Raw genomic sequence first — 24,866 nt, 5'->3', positions numbered from 1 at the left:
TTTTTTTTTTGAGACAGAGTCTTGCTCTGTCACCTAGGCTGGAGTGCAGTGGCCAGATCTCAGCTCACTGCAAGCTCCGCTTCCCGGGTTCACGCCATTCTCCTGCCTCAGCCTCCTGAGTAGCTGGGACTACAGGCGCCCGCCTCCACGCCCAGCTAATTTTTTGTATTTTTAGTAGAGACGGGGTTTCACTGTGGTCTCGATCTCCTGACCTTGTGATCCGCCCGCCTCGGCCTCCCAAAGTGCTGGGATTACAGGCGTGAGCCACCGCGCCTGGCATAAAGCCCCAACTTTAATAAGGAGTGATATTAAATAATCAGAATCAGGTACATCATAATAACAATAATGTATGTTTAAGTTAAGTGGAAACTCAAATTTAAATAGGTAAAATTTTACTCACCACTATTCTCTCCAAATCTTCTCAACTTTTTTCTTTCTCCTCTTTAATAAAAAGTATACTGATAGCTCATAATTTTATTTGTGTAAGTATATTTAAATATATGGTAAGAGGAAAGTTAACTAACTCTCTTTAATAGTAAAAATTATTTTCTGAAATAGGTTGTATGTAGATTAAATATGAAATAGAATAAATGCTACCATTTAGGAAAATTTTAAAACATATGAACCTATATATTATTTTGTCTTAATCACTGTGTTATATTTTCCGGAAAGATATATATACACATTTAATATTTTTTGTGTGTTTCACCTGCTTGCTTTTTCATTGTTCTGTAACTTTTTCTTTTAAAAACATTGTTGTTTTCCTTAAGATCTTTCTCTTACTGATTCTTGTATTTTGATGTTTGTTTACTAGACCACAGCAGTTTACGTTTCAAGATTCAAATAATTCTGTTGATTCATCAGCTTCTGATAGTGACCCTATGAGACAGAGATTTTCTATAAAAGCACACTCACGGTTACCCTACCTCGTTATATCTGATGGATATATGGTCACAACCCTTCGATTTCTTGATAGCCTGTCTCCGTCAGTGCACATGAGATCACTTCTACTTGATTCAACCCAAAGGCTTGAGAAAATATATCAAAGTGTGCTCTTGTCTAAGGTACAGGGCTTTTTTATATCATTGGGAAAAGTTGCCTTTTTCTTTTCAAATTTAAAACTTTACTGACAATAATGTCCTTGAATTGTATACAGTTGTCTATAGAATTTTTAATTGCTTATAATAGAATTACATATAACGTTTAGCTCTTGGAAATCTTTCATCTTTTCTTGTTTAGCCAGAAGGCAAAGGACTGAACTTGCGATCACTGAATTCCCTAAGGTCTAGCCTGTTAAAACACCAAGGAAATGAAAGTTCAGCCGATTTCACTGTACCCAAATTCTTGCAGGCAGAAGAAACAATAAATTTAAATGAAAATACAGCAGATTTTCAGGTACTTAGTAGCAGTATTTTATTTGCTTGGAACAATTATGACTTTATTCCAAGAAACATTTTGTTTTTCTCTTGTTAAAGGGAAGAGAAATATAAGAACACCGAAGTGATTCTATTGATAAGGTATTAAATGGTAGTAAGTATCGTTTTTTTCCCCTCATGTTTTAGGATTTTGAAGCAGAAGAAACTAACAAAGACAGACACTTTCCAGACAACTTATTTCCTTTATGGAACAAAAGAGATGATGTGCTGTGTAGTACTATGAAGGAAGGAAGATTGGAATTTGCATCTATGTTTGATACGATACATGCAAAGGATGCTAGTGAGGAGACAGACAGAACCATTACAGAACTGCATTCTATCCAGAAAAGTCTACTTGCTGCGTGGACTATAGGAATTTCAAAAACTGTGACAGAAAAAAATTTAATGTTAAATTACATAGTAGTTTGTATCACTCATTTTTTTTATATTCTTCAATTTATAAAATGTCCTTTTCCCAAACTTGATCTTTTTTTAAGCAAAAGCTCAAGACATAATGCATGGATACTTTGTATCTTTCAACTTTTTCATCAGTGTTTATCAATCCATTATTGGGATATAAGATACAAGCAAGATGTGGGGCATTTGATAAAGCTGACCTCAAATACTATAAAACTTTTGCTGACTCAGCAACAAAAGGGTCAGTTATTCTCAGAGAAACTGTTAGCCTGTTTTTATTTACTCAGAATGGTAGCTGACAATTTAAATGGTGTATACAGTCTTCAGCCTGAAGTTATTTCAGCATCAGCTGATGGAAGTAAAATAACAGCTCAGGATTCATTGGTGGTACCTATTTTTCAAATGTTTCGAGATGATGGTTCTCAGGAAAACTGGTCTTGGAACTCATTTTTCAAGATTCATCCTCAAGTAGTATATCCTGTGCAGCAGCCAGGACACAGGTATAATCACTTATTTTAATAAATACTGGGATACTATTAGTTTGGATGTTTTTACTTTTTTAGAAACCGAGCTACAATTCCCATATTGTAAAATTCATCATTTTAAAATGTACTATTCAGTGTTTGTTAGTATATTTATAAGGTTGTGAAACAGCACTAATTCAGAACGTTTTTATCATCCCAGAAGGAAACCTTGTATTTGTTAGCACTCAGCATTATAGATTTTATTTTTTAAAATATTTAAGTACATGCTTCAAAACATCGTGTTAAATATGTCATGTTATATGTGATAAATGTATACACTTTTAGTTTGCCAAAAAAAATTGCAGGATTTATGCCAAATGTTGTGCAATACGTATTTTCTTAGTCTCGGAAACCCATGATGTTGAAAGATTTTGGTTTAGTTAAGTACTGTTAAAAAATGAACTCTTTTTTTTTTTTTTTTGAGATGGAGTCTTGCTTTTGTCCCCCAGGCTGGGGTGCAATGGTGCAATCTCAGCTCACTGCAAACTCCGCCTCCTGGGTTCAAGTGATTCTCCTGCCTCAGCCTCCTGAGTAGCTGTGATTACAGGCACCTGCCACCACGCCTGGCTAATTTTTGTATTTTTAGTAGAGACGGGATTTCACCATGTTGGCCAGGCTGATCTAGAACTCCTGACCTTAGGTGATCCGCCCACCTCAGCCTCCCAAAGTGCTGGGATTACAGGCGTGAGCCACCGTGCCTGGCCAAAATGACCTCTTAAAAAAGTTAGGCTGGGCACAGTGGCTCATGCCTGTAATCCTGCACTTTGGGAGGCTGAGGAAGGTGGATCACTTGACCCCACGACTAGCCTGGGCAACATGATGAAACTCTACAACCAAAAAAGTAGCCAGGCCTGTTGGCATGTGCCTGTAATCCCAGCTACCCAGGAGGCTGAGGCGAGAGGATCGCTTGAGTCCAGGAGGCAGAGGTTGAGCAGATAACACACCACTGCATTCCAGCGTGGGCGACAGAAGGAGACCCTGCCTGAAAAGAAAAAAAAAAAAAAACAAAAACCAGTGTGGTGCACCTGTGGTCCCAGCTGCCTGGGAGGCTGAGATGGGAGGATTGCTTGAGCCCAGGAGGTTGAGGCTACAGTAAGCTGTGATGGAGCCACTGCAATTCAGCCTGGTCAACAGAGCAAGACCCTGTTTCCTAGGCTGGAGTGCAGTGGCACATACTTGTAATCTCACCTGCTCAGGAGGCTGAGGTAGGACGATCGCTTGGGCCCAGGAGTTTGAGATCAGTCTGGGCAACATAGCAAGACCCTGTGTCTTTAAAAAAAAAAAAAAAAAAAGATTACAGGTGCTTAAAATATTTATGAAGATTTTATATAAAGCATTTTTTGATCATTTTATTTTGCGCTATATTTAAATGTGATCAGTTTGTATGTATGTTATACTGATGAAGAATACAGGCAAAAAAAAAAAAAAAAAAAGGCTAAAAAGGAGGCTAAACTCATCATTAGCCTGAAATTTACTTTTGATAGTTACCTGATTTTATTTGCAGATTGCGTATTCTCTGGAGAATACTGTACAAAAAAACTTTATGGTATCAAGCACAATTAAATCGAAGAGTTCCTGAAGCTGATAGTCAGTTAACTGAAAAGATGACACATGAAGCATCTACTGTCAAGTCCCTGTTATGTCATTTGCAAGCTAACCTACAGAGTACTGGAGATTGCTTGAATCAAACCTTAGAACTTAAATCTATCAATGGTGAGTATCTTATGAATATTTTCTAACTCCATGAATAAATGACATAGTTAACCAGACTTTGAATTTCTAATTGGTTGTAATGATTTGTTTTTCAAAATAATTTCTGACTGAGTGCCATTAACTGAATTTTAAAACAAAGTAAATTTTTATGAAGTAATATAATTAACTATGACTAATTGTTGGTTAAAAACTTTCTAGGGGAAGAGTGTTTCTTATTAGGATCATATGAAAAGTCTGTTCAGCTGTGGAAAAAAACTCTACAAGAAATCGGAGAGAAAGGTATGAGAGTGTTAAAAAATATGTGCCATAATATTAGCAGGACACCTTTTAGTTTGCTATAGATCTTAACAGTAATTCTGAATTCCAAAACATATGTGCCATTATATTAGCAGGTCATCTTTTAACTTGCCATAGACCTTAAAAATAATTCTAAATTTCAGAGTGCTTATGATATCCTAATGCCAAATAGAATACATGTTGTAGGCAACTTGACACTCATGAATACTTATTTAAAATTATTCTTAACCTTGGAATTGGTAACACTAAGAATCTTTTCAGTGATCTATAGGTAAGTCTCCTTCTGTCCTTTCTTTGATTTCTGATAAAGCCTGTGGTTGATTGTTGACGGGAAAAATGAGATTTAGATCCTAAATAAAATAATGTGGGTCTTTTTTTTGTCAGTTAGAGAGACTGCAAGTATCTAAATGGGAAACTATAGGTCATGTATTTCACCACCTACTTATAGACTTAGAGAAAGATAGAGTGAGGGCTTTTTGCCTTTAAGTAATTTAACTTTAAGAATTGTGTGTCAGTTAAATGTCTTGTTGCATTAAGTATGGGCTTCATGGAGTTTTTGATAAGGATATGGGGTGTGGATGTTAGAAACTGGTTATAGCTTTTATGATATAGAGCTGAGGATATGGCTGAGATGACAGAGGTTCTCAGCTGGTGACCCTGGAACCCTGACTGCAACTCCTACATGGTCAGATTTGGCCTATTATTACATTTATTTTCTGACTGCTGTGACTTTGTATGTTTCATTAATTCATCTACTTAACCAGTATTTGTTGAGTGTCTGCTATGTGCCCAGCACTGTATTAGGCACTAGGATAACTGAAATAAATTAACTTTACCCTCAAGTTGCCCACAGTCACTTTTCTCATTATGTTTTATGGTAGACATTTAGGGAGCACAGAAGAACACCTCAATACAATCAGGATGGAGTGCAAGCATCAGTCTGGGGAAAGCCTCTTGGAGTTGACATTTAAAATTGAGTAGATATTGGCCAATTAAGGTCATGGAAATGACATAACAGAGGATATAGTATTCTAAAACCAGAAAGGCTTGAGAAACCGTGGCAATTTGTTCAACTTCAAGTAGTTTAGTAGGACTAGATTACGTGATATATGTATATGTGATATTGGTGAGAGGATCATAAGAGCTAAGTTGAGAGGCAGATGGACAATAGGTGATGAAGGAGGGTCTTTAGTGGAGTGCTAAGGAATTAAGATTTTATCTTGAAGACAGTGGGATCAGTTAAGACACTTGAGGTAGGAAAAGGACTTGTACAAATAAGGATAGGCCATTTAGAAAGATCACTTTGGTCAGTTGTGGAAGGTCAGTTGCAGGACTATGATGTAGGGATGTGGGTTTTACTTGGAAGCAAGAAAATCAGTCAGATGAGGAGGCTTGAAACCAAAGCAATGTCAAGAGTAATGGAGAACAGAGGTTACATTTGGCAGTTATTTAATAGGCTTGATCAGTCTACTTGTGATTGAGTAGACTTGGAGAAAGAAGGCTAGTGTAGTTCTCTGACTTTGGGATTGTCCATCTGGATGAAGAAGAGCAGCATTCACTGAGATGTGAAGTTCTGGATGAAGAAAAGTTTTTGTAATTAATTCCATTATGGACATTTTGTTTAATTTCATTTATAACTACATCCATTAGGAATGGCTTCTAGTAATGGAGATTAAGAGTAGCAGAGAAAGAGTGGCTTTCCTTTGTGAAAGGAGGGCAGAAGTTGCAGTTTGGGGCTGATTTGGTGTTTCCATGGTATCACCAAGGCCCCAGGCTCCTTTAGTTTTTCTACTGTATCATCTTTAGTGCATTGCTTCCAATCTGAAGGCCATTACATAGGCTAAGATGGTTCCTGGATCTTCAGCTATCACATCCATATTCTAGGCAGCAAATAGGATAAAGGTTGGTAGAGCTAGAAAGGTTGCATTTCCTAGCTAATTTACCTTTCTTTAAGCAGCTTTTCTGGAAATTGTATACAATGTTATCTCTTGAATGAGAACATAGTCACATTTTTACATGGCCACATCTAGGGAGAAATTGTGATCTCGGTGCATTATATCCCCAAATAAAATTGGAATTATTTTACTCAGAAAGAATGGTAGGCAACCAGCAGTTTCAGCCTTTAGATATGTAAAGGCAGTTGTCAGGGCTGCTCCTATCTTATTGGATAACTGTTTTTTCTGCTTCAGGTAGTCTCTTTGGCCGTCCCTTTGATATACTTATGGTTCCTTGGAGTTTTTGTGGCATGTTCCCTTCTGTTTCATACTGTGTATACTTGAGATAAAAGTTATTAGTAGACCTTAATGCTAAGATGATAAGAATTTGCAGCTTTCTTTGAGTAAAATCTAAGTCATCCTAGGATGTGATGAAAGAAAATAAATTGTTTAGAATTTAAAATGAAAAAGAGCAAAGTATGACTCACCTGTTAAAAAATCATTTATTGAAGTGTGAAACAGAAAGGTTTACATATCATGAGTGTACAACTTGATGAATTTTCACAAACTACACACTCCTGTCAATTGAGCACTACACCAAGGGTATTCCTTTGCTTACATACTTTTAAGGTAAGCTTAATTCTTGTTTCAGGAGGAGGAAGGACATATTTTCTTCAGATACGCTATTATCTTTCTCTTTTATACTGCCACCTCTATAGCTATAATTTAAATGATGCTCAAGGATTGTGTGATCAGCTAGCAAGAGAAATCCTGAGATGGTCCCAACTACCTGTAAAAGAAAATAAAGATTTTTCAGGTATGTTTTTTTTTCTCCCACCTCAGCTGCCTCAAGTGGCTAGGACTACAGAATTTAGTATATTTACTTGTTAGTTTGTATTTATAGTATAGACATGAAATTGCTTATACATAAAAGTTGGTTGTTCTACCTTTCTGGTGATTAAGTGTATTATGTTGGATTTTGGACTCTCAGTTTCCTAATAGCAGGGACTATGTTGAGGTTTTTTGTTTGTTTGTTTTTAAATCTTAGAATCCCCAGGATTTAGCAGTATAGTAATTGCCTGCTGAGCTGATAGTATAATTGCTTTCTTATAACCATATTTGTTAGACATAATATTAGGTACCCAAGTGTTTTTCCTTAGTATGTTAACTGTTGCTTACAGCGGTTTAGTGAAATCATAAAAATCATTTTCCGAGATATTTTGAGTCTTCTAAAAAATCTGAGCTGGGCGCAGTGGCTCACCCCTGTGAGGCGGGCACTTTGGGAGGCCGAGGCGGGTGGATCACGAGGTTAGGAGATTGAGACCATCCTGGCTAACATGGTGAAAGCCCGTCTCTACTAAAAATACAAAAACAATTAGCCAGGCATGGTGGTGGAAAAAATAAGAAAAAAAATAAATAAAAAATCTGTTTAAGAGATTGCAGAGTATCTGGATTGACTTTTCCAAAGAGGTATATTTAAATTAGGGCATAACCAGAGGGAAAGATATGTATGAATGAACATGTAATATATTTATAATGGTTATAGGGTGGTAGACTGCTAGATGTATACTGTATGTATGAATGTGTCTGAAAGGCCCAATGTATTCGAAATTTCTTTTTTTTTTTTTTTTTTTGAGACGGAGTTTCGCTCTGTTGCCCAGGCTGGAGTGCGGTGGCCGGATCTCAGCTCACTGCAAGCTCCGCTTCCCGGGTTTACGCCATTCTCCTGCCTCAGCCTCCCGAGTAGCTGGGACTACAGGCGCCCGCCACCTCGCCCGGCTAGTTTTTTTGTATTTTTTAGTAGAGACGGGGTTTCACCGTGTTAGCCAGGATGGTCTCGATCTCCTGACCTCGTGATCCGCCCGTCTCGGCCTCCCAAAGTGCTGGGATTACAGGCTTGAGCCACCGCGCCCGGCCTCGAAATTTCTAAATAGAGTTGATACCGATTTCATTCTTGATTGTTTCAGCCACTGTTTATAAATGTCTTATTTTGTGAGTTTTTTTTTTTTTTTTTGAGACATGGTCTTATTCTGTTGCCGAGGCTGGAGTGTGGTTGAGTGATCTTAGCTTACCTGACCTCTGCGGCCTGGGCTCAAGCCATCCTCCCACCTCAGCCTCGTGAGTAGCTGGAACTACAGGCATGTGCCACCACACCTGGCTAATTTTGGTATTTTTTGTAGAGATGGGATCTCACCCTGTTGCCCAGGCTGATCTTGACTTCCTGGGGCCAAGCAATCTGCCCACCTTGGCCTCCCAAAGTGTTGGCATTATAGGTGTGAGCCACTGTGCTTGGCTTACTTTCTGATTTTTATCTTTTTAAATTTTTGTGTTCATTAAGGAAGTAATACATGTTCATATTAGGCAATTTTGAAAATATGGAAAAGTAGAAAGGAAACAAAATCACTTATAAGTTTAGTTTTTTTGTCTAGGGCCTTTTGACTTATATATATGTATATATTACCACAGCTGGATAATCTTATAAATTTAATATTATGATGAATATTTTCCAGTGCCAATAAACTTAAAAAATCTATTGAACCTTTTTCCTATTGTACATTTTGTTGCCATGTATTTACTATTTTAAATAATGCTGCAGTGTACCTAAATCTTTGTGAGCATTACTAATAATTTCTTTCTTTCTTTTTTTTTTTTTTTTTTTTTTTGAGATGGAGTCTCACTCTGTCGCCCAGGCTAGAGTGCAGTGGCGCGATCTCGGCTCACTGCAAGCTCCGCCTCCCGGGTTCATGCCATTCTCCTGCCTCAGCCTCCCGAGTAGCTGGGACTACAGGTGCCTGCCACCATGCCCGGCTAATTTTTTGTATTTTTAGTAGAGACGCTAATTTTTTGTATTTTTAGTAGAGACAGGGTTTCACTGTGTTAACCAGGATGGTCTCGATTTCCTGACCTTGTGATCCACCCACCTTGGCCTCCCAAAATGCTGGGATTACAGGCATGAGCCACTGCGCCCAGTCTACTAATAATTTCTTTAAGATAAATTCCGAGAAATGAGTCTGCTGGGAAATGAGGTAGCTGGAACCACAGGTATGTGCCTCATGCGTGGCTAATTTTTTTTTTTCCTTTTTTTTTGAGATGGAGTCTTGCTTTGTCACCCAGGCTGGAGTGCAGGGGCATGATCTTGGCTCACTGCAACCTCTGCCTCCTGGGTTCAAGTGATTCTCCTCCGTCAGCCTCCTGAGTAGCTGGGATTACAGGCATGTACCACCACGCCTAACTGATTTTTGTGTTTTTGGTAGAGACGGAGTTTCACCATGTTGGTCAGGCTGGTCTCGAACTCCTGAGCTCCTGATCCACCCGCCTTGGCCTCTCAAAGTGCTGGGATTACAGGCGTGAGCCACCATGCCGGGCCATGCCTGGCTAATTTTAAAAAATTATTTTATTATTTATAGAGATGAGTCTTGATTATGTTGCCCAGGCTGGTCTTGAACTCCTGGGTTCAAGTGATCTTCACACCTCAGCCTCTCAAAATGCTGCGGTTATTGGTGTGAGCCACTGTACCCAGGGTGAAAGACTTCTATATATGACTTTTTAAATGACTGGATAGTCTTTATATTTATTTGTTTATTTTTGCAATATTGTCCTTACATGATTTAACTTTCATGATAAGTTGAGCCTGTAGTAATTCATTTTTTTAAATTTTTTTTTTTGAGATGGAGTTTCATTCACCCTTGTTGCTCAGGCTAGAGTGCAGTGGCACGATCTCAGCTCACTGCAACCTTCGCCTCCCAGGTTCAAGTAGTTTTCCTGCCTCAGCCTCCCGAGTAGCTGGGATTACAGGCGCCTGCCACCACGCCCAGCTAATTTTTGTATTTTTAGTAGAGACGGGGTTTCACCACATTGGCCAGGCTGTTCTTGAACTCCTGACCTCAGGTGATCCACCCACCTCAGCCTCCCAAAGTGCTGGGATTACAAGCGTGAGCCACTGTGCCCAGCCCATTTGTCTTAATTTTTAATGATGATTGCTTAAAATATATTAAGCATATACTTACTGGGTTGGGGACCCCAAAACTACCCCCCAGATTTGATGGTTCACTAGGGGAACTCACAAGACTTAGCATATAGTTGTACTCATAGCTATGATTTATTACAGTGAAAGGAAACAGCAAAATCAGCAAAGGGAAAAGGTACATGGTATGAAGTTTGGAGAAAACCAGGAATAAACTTCTATGAATCCTCTCCCAGTAGAGTCACACAGGATGTCCCTAGTTTCCTCAGTGACAAGTTGTGACAACACATGTGAGATGTAGTCTACCAGAGAAGTTCATTAGAACCTCAGTGCTTAGGGTTTTTAATTGGGGGGCTGGTCACATAGTCCCCTTCTGCTTTAGTACAAACCAAAATTCTACACTCTCAGAGGCAAAAGAGATGTTCAGCATAAACCACGTTGTTTATACAAACAGTTTAGGTTCAGTGAGCTCCTCTTATCAGTTAGGATGGTGGAAATCCTCCCAAAATCCAGGTTCCCAGATACCAGCCAAGGACCAACCATTACAAGCAAGCATTTCAAGCAGTTGTGCATGCTATGGTAGTTCCTCTCTGCACACCTACCTTATTAGATACTTGTCTATAGTTATTTAACTTTTATTAAATAGGGCTTCTATTTTTTTATTTTTATTTTTATTTTTTTTGAGACAGAGTCTTGCTCTTGTCACCAGGCTGGAGTGCAGTGGCACGATCTCGGCTCATTGCAACCTCTGCCTCCTGGGTTCAAGCGATTCTCCTCCCTCAGCATCCTAAGTAGCTGGGATTACAGGCTCCTGCCACCACACCTAGCTAATTTTTTTTGTATTTTTAATAGAGACAGGGTTTCACCGTGTTGGCCAGGCTGGTATCGAACTCCTGACCTCAGGTGATCCTCCCCCATCGGCCTCCCAAAGTGCTGGGATTACAGGTGTGAGCCACTGCACCCAACCGGGTTTCTGTTATTAACATTATCACTGCACCCTGTACAGAATTACAGTTTATTTTTATTTTTATTTATTTATTTGAGATGGAGTCTCGCTCTGTCACCCAGGCTGTAGTGCAATGGCGCAGTCTCAGCTCACTGCAACTTCCGCCTCTTGGGTTAAAGTGATTCTCCTGCCTCAGCCTCACTAGTAGCTGGGATTACAAGTGTGCACCACCACGCCCAGCTAATTTTTTGTATTTTTAGTAGAGACGGGGTTTCACCATATTGGCCGGCCGGCTGGTCTCGTAACTCCTGACCTCAGGTGATCCACCTGCCTTGGCCTCCCAAAGTGCTGGGATTACAGGCGTGAGCCACCACGCCTGGTCAAGTTTTATACTTTCAAAGTTTTTTTAATTTCTGAATTCATGCAGCTTTATTCTGTGACAGTAACTTTTATATTAACTTTTATTTACTCATCAATAAATCACTCCCTATTTAAGAGGCTGATTCCTTAGTTTTGCATAAGGTTTGAATGATTAAGATTACTGAAAATCTTACCTTTGTATAATTCCTCTATAAGTTTTACCCAGGAGAAAAAAATTTTTACCCATGTATCTCTAACTTGAATGTGAAGAAATAGTAAGTTTTTTTTCCCCCCAAATCTTACGGTGACCAAATGAAGACTACTGCTTGAAGGCTAATAAAATTTTCTCAATTCCTTTTGTTTAAAAAAAGAAACCAGGTAACATTAATTAACAATTTTTTAAATTAACAATATTCCTTTGAGTACCTACTATATGAGAGGAGAAGTGCTCGGTGCTGGGACATCCAGTGAACAAGATAGAAATCCATATACATATAAAATGTAATTTCCCATGAATATGTGCCAGATCACTTCTGGAAAAGAAAGATACCTTTCTATTGTTGGGGCCATACACTTCATACCAACTAATGTTATCCTGGTATTTATCTATACAGTATTTAGTAGTTTTGAACTAATTTATTTTCAAATTTGTGAATGCCAGCTTATATTATTATGGAGATTCTCAAGTGGAAATGATGCTTGTCCTCTAATCCTGCTAGTGCACATTGGAGTTACACCAGAAATTTTGATGTGACTCTTCTGCCCACCTGCTATCTAGTCATCTCCCTTCACCCCACACATTTGTCTGTGTGTGTGTTTGAGATAGGGCCTCACTCTGTCACCTAGGCTGGAGTGCAGTGGTGTGATCACAGCTCACTGCAGCTTCAACCTCCCAGGCTCAGGTGATCCTCCTGCCTCAGCCTCCTGAGTAGCTGGGACCATAGGTACATGCCACCACACTGGCTAATTTTTGTATTTTTTGCAGAGATGGGGTTTTTCCATGTTGCCCAGGCTGGTATCAAATTCCTGGACAGACTCAAGTGATCCTCCAACCTGGGCCTCCCAAAGTACTGGGATTACAGGCATGAGCCTCTGTGCCTGGCCCACCCCACATGTTCTTTTTGATACTACCTGCCCCAAAAATCTTATACTAGTGAGCTACTATTACTAATGGGAGTATATTTAGATTCTCAGATCTAATGGTACAGACAAAAGCATTAAGAATCTTGGGTCGGGCATGGTGGTTCACACCTGTAATCCCAGCATTTTGGGAGGCTGAGGCGGACCGATTACCTGAGCTCAGGAGTTCAAGACCAGGCTGTCCAACGTGGAGAAACACCATCTCGACCAAAAAAATACAAAAAAAATTAGCTGGTCATGGTGGCGTGTGCCTGTAATCCCAGCTACTCAGGAGGCTGAGGCGGGAAGATGGCCTAAAACTTGGAGGCAGAGGTTGCAGTGAGCTGAGGTTGTGCCAGTGCACTCTAGCTTGGGTGACAGAGCAAGATTCTGTCTCAAAAAAAGAGAGAAAAAATCTGTTTCAGTGCTTTTTAGATTATTTTTATAGTAAACCCTGCCCCCTTTATCTTAAAAAAAAAAAAAAAAAGGAAAGGGAAGGAAAAACAGAAAATAAATAATGAAATTCTAAACTTGCAAGGCTGTCATGCTTGAGTCATTTTGTATAGATACCTCCATTTAAAAAATAAAACTTAAAGTTGTGAACAGTTCTTAGGTGTGTGTACACATAATTACTAACTACAGTTGACTGTTGAACATCACAGGAGTTAGGAGCACTGACACCCCCATGCTGTCAAAAATTTGTGTATAACTTGACTCCCGAAAAACTTAACCATTAATAGCCTACTGTTGACTAGAAGCCTTACTGATAACATAGTTGATTAACACATATTTTGTATTTTGTGTATATTATATACTGTATTCTTAGAATAAAGTAAGCTAGAGAAAGGAAAGTTGTATTAAGAAAATCCTAAGAGGCCGGGTGCAGTGGCTCATGCCTGTAATCCCAGCACTTTGGGAGACCGAGGCAGGCAGATCACCTGAGGTCAAGAGTTCGAGACCAACCTGACCAACATGGAGAAACCCAGTCTCTACTAAAAATACAAAATTAGCCAGACGTGGTGGCACACATGCCTGTAATCCCAGCTACTCGGGAGGCTGAGGCAGGAGAATCGCTTGAACCCAGGAAGTGAGGTTGCAGTTGAGCTGAGATCGTGCCATTTCACTCCAGCCTGGGCAATATGAGCGAAACTCTGTCTCAAAAAAAGAAAAAATCGTAAGGGAAAATACATTTCCAGTATTGTACTGTATTTATTGATACCACCAGTTTATGTTATCTGTTTCCAAGATTAATTGTCTGAAATGGTGGACAACCATAAATACAGACCTCAATCCATGGTATGTCTCAAGCAATTCAACTTTTACTTGTAATGTCATGAATTTTTTCTGCTTATTTGGATTACTTCCAGGATCTCTTGTGGCACTTCTTGTAGGTCTCATGGTGTTATTCAAGGTTTATGGTATAACACTAAATGTGATGAGAACCACACAAGAATTTTGAGGTTGCTTTTTATTGCCATATGCACTTTACTAGAGAGATGAACTGCTCTTGCAGAGATGATTAGCATCACACAGTATTTTCAGCAAATACTTCCAACACTTGAGCTCTTCAAAGTAGCAACAGGAGGTAGCTACAAAATTAATATAGTAGTAGTACAGTAGGAACTACAATGAATTTTATGCAGTTATTTAATACTTTATGTGTGTTTACATTTCTCTTGAATGTGAACGGTGCCATATATGGCCTGTAAGTGTTTGTGCAAATTTTGATAATTTTTTTTTTGTTTTGAGTCAGAGTATCTAGCTCTGTTGCTCAGGCTGGAGTGCACTGGCACAATCTCAGCTTACTGCAGCCTCCACGTCCTAGACTCAAGTGATTCTCCTACCTCAGCACCCTGAGTAGCTGGGACTATAGGTGCGCACCACCATGCCCAGCTAATTTTTTTTAATTGTATTTTTTTATAGAGGTGGGATTTCACCATGTTGCCCAGGCTGGTCTCAAACTCCTGAGCTCAAGAGATCAGCCCACCTTGGCCTCCCAAAGTGCTGGGATTATAGGTGTGAGCCACTGTACCTAGCCAATTTTGATAAATTTTAACTTTTTATAGTTTATATGTATTTTATGGTACTAAATGATAAAATATCTACATATATTTTTTGTATTCATGACATACCTTTTTCTTTTTTTTTAAATTTTTTGATGTTTCTAGGTTATGTGGTGTGCCTACAAATTTTTTCAAATTGTCACAAATCTCCAAAACATTTTCTAGTATATTTATGGAAAAAAAATCTATATATATAAGTGGATTTGTGCAGTTCAAACCCGTGAAGTTCAAGGGTCAGCTGTAATTGTTTTTGGTTTTATTGTCTTTAAGAAGTATGGTACCTATTATAATTCAGCCTGTATTGGCCATGGGTGCTCATCTCAGAAAAAAAGTATTACAATTTTCTTTTTGTATAATGTTGGGAACTTAAATATTACTACTTTTGGTAGTTGATCACAGTCTTCTTAGGTCATTGCTGTATTCCTTAGGTGCTGCGAAGTCTCATTTTGAGTGTGAAATGGCGGGTGGTGTTCATCCTGAGGCAGCAGTGACAGTCGTCCAGTCCATGGCTCGTTTCATGGCTGCCTATTTCACCAATCAGCAGCTTTGCATTTTGCCACCTCATCATGTGAATGTTCTTCCCCCACTTCATATTAAAACAGGTAATATAGTAAACAAATACTTTTTAAACTCTTTTTGCATTGCACGTAATAGAATATTTAAAACATATTATACAGAGGCCATTACTCTATGGAAATGATACTGTTCTAGCATAGTATCTGAAACACAGGAGGCGATTTATGACTATTTGTGAATGAATAGAATCTGAGAAAAGTAATGGCTTAGATTTGTTTTTGTTGAATATGGCTTTTAAAAAATCACAAAATTGGGACAAGTTGATCTTTATAAAGTTTTTATTTTTAAATTTTAATTAATTATTTTTTTTTTGAGATGGGATTTTGCTATGTTGCTCAGGCTGGTTTTGAACTCCTGGCCTCAGATGATCTTTTTTTTTTGAGACTGAGTTTCGCTGTTGTTGCCCAGGCTGGAGTGCAATGGCGTGATCGCAGCTAACTGCAGCCTTCACCTCCTGGGTTCAAGCAATTTTCCTGCCTCAATCTCCCAAGTAGCTGGGATTACAGGCATGTGCCACCACGCCGAGCTAATTTTTTGTATTTAGTAGAAACGGGGTTTTACCATGTTAGTCAGGCTGGTCTCGAACTCCTGACCTCAGGTGATCGACCTGCCTTGGCCTCCCTGCTGGGATTATAGGCGTGCACCACTGTGCTCAGCCAAATGATCTTAACCACCTCAGCGTCCCACGTCGCAGGGACTATAGGTGTATACCCCTGTGCCCAGCTAAAGTTTCAATTTTTTTTCTTTTTTTGAGGTGGAGTCTCGCTCTGTCGCCCAGACTGGAGTGCAGTGGCCGGATCTCAGCTCACTGCAAGCTCCGCCTCCTGGGTTTACGCCATTCTCCTGCCTCAGCCTCCCGAGTAGCTGGGACTACAGGCGCCCGCCACCTCGCCCAGCTAGTTTTTGTATTTTTAGTAGAGACGGGGTTTCACCATGATAGCCAGGATGGTCTCGATCTCCTGACCTCGTGATCCGCCCGTCTCGGCCTCCCAAAGTGCTGGGATTACAGGCTTGAGCCACCGCGCCCGGCCTAAAGTTTCAATTTTTAAAGTGAAAGAGCTACCACCTTCATTTATGTCAAAATGTAGAAATTCAATAAATATTGAGCTTGCTAATTCAATATTAAGTTTATTTGGATGATTTATGATTTTATTTGGACCATTTACTTTTTAAATTTAATACTTTCATTAGTATGGTCAAAATGCATCTAATCCTGTGCTAGATAACTGCCCTGTTCTCAGTATAAACATGTACACAAATTTCTATGATATTCATTTATTCTGATTTTTATTAAGTGCCTGCTGTTTGCCACACAGTATTCTTGGTGCTGCAAATATACTAGCTTGTATGACATGAAATTGATAATACTAAAACATTTGCAGTTTCTTTCTTCCTTTTTTTTTTGATTATACACATTTTTATTGAGAGTTTTATCTGTTGATAGAGAAACATTTACAAAGGAGTAAATGTTATGTCACTTCTCATGGTATGTAAGTTAGAAGCTGGGCAGCAAACATGGTTACCAAGAGTCATCTGGTTCTTCATGAGAAAAGCCTGTTAAACTTTCGACTTTGTCACTAGATTGCAGTGTGTCCACTAGGGAGCCTTCCTGGACCATCTTTTTTGAGCTCTTACCTGCCGACTCCTGGTCTTGCTCCTGCTGGATTATTTTGATATATTTCTCTAAAGGATTTTCACTGTGAGCAGATTTGTCTTTCATTTCTTGATTACTCATTTCTAATTCATTTTCCATTTCAATCTTCAGTGATTCTTCAGTGATCCTCCTTTCCTGATACAGTTTTTCTAGTTCTCTTCGTTCCCTTTCTAAAATTTCTTGTAGATTACTCTGCCTTCTTTCTTCTCTCTGCTTTCGTTCTTTCACTTGCTGTTCCCATATTTTTTCTTCTTCCTTTTGTTCTTCAATTTGTTTCTGATCTACATTTGGGTGCTGATATGAGAGGGGCACAGCAGCTGCAGCAGCACCCATATGAAGCATATCCCCGGCAGGAGAGGGCTTATCCATTTCAAACTGCCTTGGCACGTTCCCTGCATATTCACAGGATGATTCAAATTCCTCATTATCCTTAAAAGCTAGCTTGTCCACATCTGAAAATTCACTTTTGTCTTGAAGTTCATTTTGTCTCTGATAATGACCAGCTTTCTGCCCCGGAGGGCTGGAGAAGGGAGGGATGGAGAAGTTGTGCCTAGACTCAGTGGGTGATGACAGGGGCATTCTGTCAGTACAAGGACTGGGGGAAGCAATGTGTGATCTGCCCAGACCTTCCAGATATATTTCACTTTCAAGGCTTCTTTTTGCTTCTGGAAGGGATGTGGAGGAGAGGCGTCTGGAGGAAGTGCCCCCCCGTAGCCTTGAGGCTACACTGCCTGTCAGTGCTTCCAAGATGTCATTCCTTTCTTCTTTAAGTGTGCCCACTTGAGGCTGCTCAGAGATAACTCTGTCCTCTGCAAAAATGTGTCTTTCCGGGGAACTGGAAGTAATGTTTTTGAAGGCTTCCAGCAAGTGCAGAGATGGTGGGCTCTTTGCTGGTAGTGGGCCTGTGGCAGAGTTTTTAATGTCTCTCCGATGGTAACTTCTGAAAGCCTTTTCCAGGCGTTCGGCCTCTTGCTGAAGCTCTTTGACCCTTGCATTAGTATTGGCGACAAACTCAAAGTCAGAATCAGGGGAACTACCCTCCATCCCTGTATTTGGATAATTTGTGATCCTTGATGCAACCATACCTGCTAGAACTTTTTCCTGTTTACAAGGATTGTTCAAGAAGTCCCCACTTATCTCACCATTGTGAAGCACCATGTTGCCATTTATTAATCCATTGGCAGAATGATGGATCACAGACGGCTTTGGATTGCAGTACACTTCATTCTCTAGGGCTGTCTGAGTTTGCTTCAGTTGCAGTTTTAAATCGGCAACCTGAATAGTTAACCTCTTTACGGAAGCTTTGTAACCTAGTATCTGGGCCTTCAGCTGTGCAGTATGCTCAATTTCATCTTGCAGTTGTTTGTGCAGAGCTTGCCTGCGGCTTTCAAACTCCTCATGCTCAACCACTATAGCCCTTTCTGCTTTCCGTAGTTCTTTCTGAAAGACCACAAGTTCAGGAGCTGGCTGAGCTAGGCGGTTTAGGAGACGCAAGTTTTCATTTCTACTCTCTTCCAGTTGTTGTTTAAGTAATTTATTTTGTGCCAGAAGCTCCAGTCTCTCTTCTTTTAGTAGTGAATAATCACTCATCACTTTAACCTTTTCATTCAGCATATGGTTTTGTTTTGTTATTGCCAAAGACTGGGCTTTGACAGACTCTAACTCAAGCTCAAGTTCTTTTATGCGATTTACAGATTGATTGAGTTCCTCCTTTTTTGAATTAAAAGCTATGAGCTTCTCTTGCAAATGAATTGCTTTTTCTTTATTCTTCCTTTCATCTTCAGTCAGTCGATTAGTTCTAATGATGTAGTCGTGCTTTAGTTCAAGTTGATACTTTAGAAGTTCATTCTTGAGCTTTTGATCATAGGTCTTCTCAAAACTCTTTATATTCTGCTCCTGTCTCCTAAGTGCCTCAGTCATGCTTTTATGTTTTTCTTCCTGGAGCTTCTGGTTCAGTTCAAAAGCTTCAACTCTTTGCTTCAGCTCTGCTTCTCTTCCTCTTAGCAAATCAATATCTTTTAGTAAAAGTTGCCTTTGAGCATAAATCTCTTTTGTTTCAATCTCTTGGTGCTTTTGAATTCTCTCAAGGGTACCCTTTTCCCGAATAACGAGGGCTTCAGATTTTGCTTGACAAGCTTTCTCAAAATCATTCTGGAACACGGCTAATTCCTTCTCATACTTTTTTTTCGCTTCCATTTTAATTTTTGCTATCTCGGTATCTTTAAAAAACTTCAACTTTTGGCATATTTCTGCCCGAAGTTGCTCTTCTATTTCTCTCTTATATTCATTTAGCTTTATTTCTAAAGACTCGAACTTGACACGCTGAGGGTAAGCATCTGCAAACTGATCATCAATAAGCTGAAGCTTCTCAGCCAGAGAATCTCTGCTAAATGTCGAACTTGTCTGAGTTTCCCTATTACAACTCTCTTTAGCTTGATGATATTCTGCCAATTCTTTTAAAAAATACATAAGAAAACCTTTTTGGTTTTCTTTATCAGATCCTGAAACCAGTGATTTGTAGAGACTGGAAGTAGGGTTGATTTTAATGAGTTGTAATAGATCCTGCATAGTAAATACCTTTTCTTTTGCCAAACCACTTTCTGGAAAGAAAACAGAAAGTGAATATTCATAGCCACATCTTTGTAAGTGATCTGCCACTAAAGAGTTAGAGGCACCTATTAAGAGGGAGCTCCCTTGCACTGAAATGGACCGAGTTTGCAGTTCTCCACTCAATACAGGCTGCATCAGCTCATGAATTAGCTGGTTTCGAAGTTGTATCTTGAGCGTGTCCAGTATACCCCGATCTTTAAATGTCTGGTATAGCTTTTTGCGCAGTTCATCTTGACTCAACACATCAGCCAAGGGGAGCATGTTTGACTGAGCCATTATCAGCCGTCAGCTTCCTCTGGAGCCCGCCTCGCTCGCCCCACCGTGGCCTGAGTTTAGTGCCCAGCCGGGGATGGGCGAAGACGAGGGGGATTCCCTACCCTCCAGAGCTCTGTCTCTGTCCCGGGGGGTGGGGAGGAACAAGGGTGCTGAACGCTTTCTGCCTTGCACTCTCAACTAGGTTTTCTAGCAAACACGCGAGCTTCCTTCGGTTCTGAGGCATGAGTGAGGACCGTGACCCAGGCGCGACTCAAAGGCGGCTGGAGGGCGGGGACCCGGAGACTAGGGAGGGAAGGCGGCAAGGCAGGACTGCCTCACATCCCATCCTTCATCTCCCGGCGACAGGCTAAGTACAGCCTTCCCGGTCTGGAGAGCTACGGCGCGTGCGCGTTGTATTCTTTTTTTCATCTGTGGAACAGATTTATCCTAACTGCCGTGAACAAAATGATAAAGTACTTGTTCTTTTATGGGGTTTACGCCTAATATGTTGAGACAGAAAATTAAATATATAAACAAGATATATCAAATGGTTATAACTGTTATGGAGAGAATTAAAATAGAGCAATACAGCGTGACTGAGTGGCAGTTTTAGATTGGGAATTTCAGGAGCAGCTCTCTGAGGAGGTGAAAGTTAAGCTTAACTCTTTTTCTTTTCTTTTTCTTTTTTTTTTTGAGACGGAGTCTCACTGTGTCGCCCAGGCTGGAGTGCAGTGGTGCGATCTCGGCTTACTACAAGCTCCGCCTCCCGGGGTCACGCCATTCTCCTACGTCAGCCTCCCGAGTAGCTGGGACTACAGGCGTCCACCACCTCGCCCGGCTAATTTTTTGTATTTTTAGTAGAGAAGGGGTTTCACAGTGTTAGCCAGGATGGTCTCAATCTCCTGACCTCGTGATCTGGCCGCCTCGACCTCCCAAAGTGCTGGGATTACAGGCGTGAGCCACCGCTCAGGCCTCTAAGCCTAACTCTTAGTAACAAAAAAGAATTGGATACATCAAGGCACAGGGCATTCTAACCTGAGTTTGTGTAAAAGCCCCAGGGCAAGAACAAGGTTGATGTGTTTGAGAAACGGAAAGATCTTTGCGGCTGTAAACTGGAGGAGGATGGCTGGGCATGTTGGCTCATGCCTGTAATCCCAGCACTTTGGGAAGCCAGGCCTATTGCTTGAGTCCAGGAGTTTGAGATCAGCCTGGGCAACATTGTGAAACCCTGTCTCTACAAGAAATACAAAAATTAGCCCGGCATGGTGACATGTACTTGAGATTCCCAGTCACTTGGGAGGCTGAGGCAAGAGGATTGCTTGAGCCCGGATGGCAGAGGTTGCAGTGAGATCACGCAATTACACTACAGCTTGGGTGACAGATCAAGACTGTCTCAAACAAAACAGAACAAAACAAAACAACACCAAAACAACAACAAAGAAAACCCCAAAGCAAACAAAAAAAACTAGAGGAGGAAGTGGAGAGTGATATGAGTTGCATTCAGTAAAAGGGCCAGATGGTGTAAGCCATGTTAAGAAATCTGAATTTATTTTAAGTATCATGGGAATCTGTTGGAGGGCTTTAAGCAAGAGTAGACATGAGCAGATACACAGGTATGTACAAGGCACACCTAGGTTAGAGTAGTACTAGTTAAAATATAGTTAGAAGTTTAATAAGGACGGCAACAAGTGGTCAGCAAATATAATCAGTCATAGAACCATGGATTTTGAACTGTGTGTTCAAACTCCTATGTTCTGTCAATGTTTCAGGATGCGTATACATTTCATGTTAATTTTTCTAATCAGAATTTTTCTAGGGATTTGAGTTGCTTATTTGGTGTGATATTTTAAAAAGTAGTGAACCTTTTTACTGTGTGAAAGTAGTAAAATTTTCAGAAAATTAAATTATTCAAGTTATTTTAATAGTATATTACCATGCTCGTACTGAATAAAAATAGGAAAAATTTAGCCAGTATCCTGGCTCCTTTGCTTATGCAAAATCAGACATCCAAGTGGTTGAAAACTTTTTTGTTTTTCCAGGTGTGTTTGTCAGAGAGCTAAAATGTTAGTTCTTGCTGTAGACATTGTCTGTGTAGGTCATGTGAGAAACTAACCATTTCAAGGAGCAGAGAAGCTCATGAATACTATTTATGACTTTTATTTTGAGAGGATGAGTAAAAATCCCATTAACATCTATTTTTTAATAACATTTCTTTTATCGTATTTTTAAGTTGCTTTATCAAGTTACTTCAATTAGGGAAAGGGACAGAAGGCCGGGGGAATATTATCCTTTTGTATTAAATCACAGGCCAGATAGCAATCTTATTATTTAGTCGGAATTACTGAAAATCACACTTTTCTACTTCGTAATCAACACTAATATTGACACTTAATATCCTGCATTGTTACCTCAACTTAGTTTTTTATTGCATAACACTGTGGGTAACACAAAATCAGATAAAATGTAGTCTCTGCCTTCTGCATTTCATAATCTAGTATGAGAAATAAGCATGTATTTCTGAGTATCCCACAGTAATAAACTGCACATTGTGACCCATGTCACGGTAATAAATTGTACATTGTGTACCAATAGTAGAGTAGATATAAATGTTTTTTGTATGTATTTGCATATTACCTGACACAAAAGTTTCACTAAACAGTATTTACCTTTATTGTCTAATACTTTCTACTCTGTTTTTTTCTCTCTTTTGTTTCATTTTAAAAATAATGCTGGCATTTGTTTCATGACGCACAAATGAGGCACATTTGTCAGTGTTAAAAGTGTTCTAGGGCATGTTGAGTATTACTTTAGCCCATTTTGTATGTATCTTCCTGGTGGTTTTTTGTAGATAATACTGATTGAAGAGATAAATATACCCATGCAAGGAATCATGAGTTTGGATGTGATTGTAATAATCCATTTTTTAAAATTTACTCACAGAGCAGTCCTTTCGACTTATTCCTCTGCAACACTCTAAGGTGGCCAGCGTCATTAGAGATCAGAATCTCTCTAATGTGTGGACAGTTGAATATGCACTTGAATTACTATTTATTGGTGGCCTAGTTCCAGAGGCTGTGTGGTTGGCATATAAACTTGGAGACTGGAAGACGTCTGTTTCAATTGGTGTGGCTTTCCAGCTGTTCTGTAAACGTGATAGCAATTTCATGAGGTATGGAATTCTAGGCAATTTTAAGATATAGTATGATTGAACTATGTATTTTATATTTCTCTTTTTGCTGGTATTTACATTTTATGTGGAATCCTTAGTTCAGCATTGTTCAATGGAACATTCTTTAGTAATGGAAATGTGTTGTCCAGTATGGTAGCCACTCACCACAAGTAACTATTGAAATGCAGCTAGTGAGACCAAGGAATTAAATTTTCAATTTAATTTTAGTTAATTTAAATGTAAATAGCCACATGTACTTAGTGGTTACTGTATTGAACAGTTCAGTGGGTTACTTATTTGTGTTAAAACTTTTATTAATAGCCAGGTGCGATGATTCGTGCCTGTGGTCCCAACTACTTGGGAGGCTGATGTGGGAAGATCACTTGAGCTCGGGAGGTCAAGGCCACAGTGAGCTGTGATCATGTCATTACACCTCAGCCTGGGCAACAGAGTGAGATCCTGTCTCAAAACAAACAAAAACCATTTATTTAGTACACTTATGTGTTAGTAAAGCCTGTATTTAGGGTAGCAATTAGAAATAAGAATGGGGGAATATATTAGAATCATAATCGTGGAGGGTCTTAATACAATATTTCCTTGAATATATCTTTTTTACATGTATGATAGATAAAAAAGTAAATTCCATTATTTCTGAAACTTTCATGTTTGGGTCCTTGATGTGTGAAACCTTTCCTTTTTTTCAAAATTTGGATTCATTTCCCTTAATTTGATGTTATTTCAGGTCCAAGAAAAAGAGTCTGAATCTACCACTATGTATGACTCCAGCACAGATTTTTCAGGAAAAACTGCGGTGTTTTTTAGGTCAACCAGCCTCTTTGGAAGCAAAAAATGAAATGGACTCAAAATATAAACAGTTTACAGGTGTGTTATGTATGTATGGTCTGACTCGTGTCAGATTAATATAAACCTTATGATACCTTAAAAAGCTTATACATGTCTACAAATGTATTAACACTTTGAAATAAACTTATCAAAAATGAAAGCATGATATTTATTTTTATTTTATTATTACTATTTTTTGAGATGGAGTTTCACTCTGCCACCCAGGCAGGAGTGCAGTGGCGTGATCTTGGCTCACTGCAACCTCTGCCACCCGGGTTCAAGCAATTCTGCTTCAGCTTCCCGAGTAGCTGTGATTACAGGTGTGGACCACCACGTCTGGCTAATTTTTGTATTTTTAGTAGAGACAGGGTTTCACCAAGTTGGCCAGGCTGGTCTCAAACTCCTGACCTCAGGTGATCTGCCCGCCTTGACCTCCCAAAGTGTTGGGATTACAGGCGTTAGCCACTGCGCCCGGCCAAAAAATGAAAGTATGATATTTATACTTAACCATGGGAACACCCAAAACTGATGCCAGCTCACGATACAAGGGTTGATAACTGAAAGATTTGCTGATTTTCCATACATAGCTTTTTTTTTTTTTTTTTTTTTTTAAATACTAAAGTAGCTTTCTTGATGCTGCAGTGTTACAGCTCTCTGACTCCTGCAGAGCAAGGCCACCCAGAGACTATGTTGGAGAGTAGCCTTCCTACATGCCTTTATACTAATTATATTTCGCTTCATTTATATCATTTTCTTTTGGAACGATAGAATCTCAAGCCTGGAAGGGTACTTAGGAGTGATTTATTTCAACTCTCACCTAGTGCATAAATTATAGATTTTTTTTTATTTGAAAAGTTCAAAATGGTATTAAACAATTTAAAATGATAGAATATTACATGTACTACATAGATTCACACAGGAATCCTATAAAATTTATCTGTTTTACAGTTGGAGAAATTTAGATAAAAAGTAATGAAATCAGTCATTTAATGTCGTATATTTATGTA

The 24,866-nt window shown here is 39.4% G+C and overlaps 1 protein-coding gene and 1 pseudogene across 4 annotated transcripts in view; one reads left to right on the top strand and one right to left on the bottom strand.

Annotated features, from left to right (window-relative positions):
- Positions 1-24,866, top strand: part of CPLANE1 (ciliogenesis and planar polarity effector 1) — a 149,747-nt gene that overhangs the window by 25,286 nt on the left and 99,595 nt on the right. For 2 of the 3 annotated variants that reach the window (XM_023216494.3, XM_023216493.2), the window contains 9 exons: positions 815-1,064; positions 1,240-1,395; positions 1,563-2,332; positions 3,861-4,069; positions 4,268-4,348; positions 6,953-7,117; positions 15,181-15,354; positions 22,788-23,016; positions 23,759-23,898. In XM_023216494.3, coding sequence (XP_023072262.2) covers positions 815-1,064; positions 1,240-1,395; positions 1,563-2,332; positions 3,861-4,069; positions 4,268-4,348; positions 6,953-7,117; positions 15,181-15,354; positions 22,788-23,016; positions 23,759-23,898 — 2,174 coding nt within the window. Of the gene's footprint in view, positions 1-814; positions 1,065-1,239; positions 1,396-1,562; positions 2,333-3,860; positions 4,070-4,267; positions 4,349-6,952; positions 7,118-15,180; positions 15,355-22,787; positions 23,017-23,758; positions 23,899-24,866 lie in introns of those variants that run through there. The other variant, XM_023216495.3, reaches the window with a different exon arrangement.
- Positions 16,797-19,865, bottom strand: LOC111545513 (annotated as a pseudogene). Its single transcript, XR_002732485.3, has one exon. The product of XR_002732485.3 is annotated as an oral-facial-digital syndrome 1 protein pseudogene (transcript).

The sequence above is a fragment of the Piliocolobus tephrosceles genome, chromosome 4 (genome assembly GCF_002776525.5).
Source record: "Piliocolobus tephrosceles isolate RC106 chromosome 4, ASM277652v3, whole genome shotgun sequence".
NCBI lineage: Eukaryota > Metazoa > Chordata > Mammalia > Primates > Cercopithecidae > Piliocolobus > Piliocolobus tephrosceles.
Note: the sequence above shows the minus strand (reverse complement) of the source record. Positions and strands in the feature narration are given on the sequence as shown.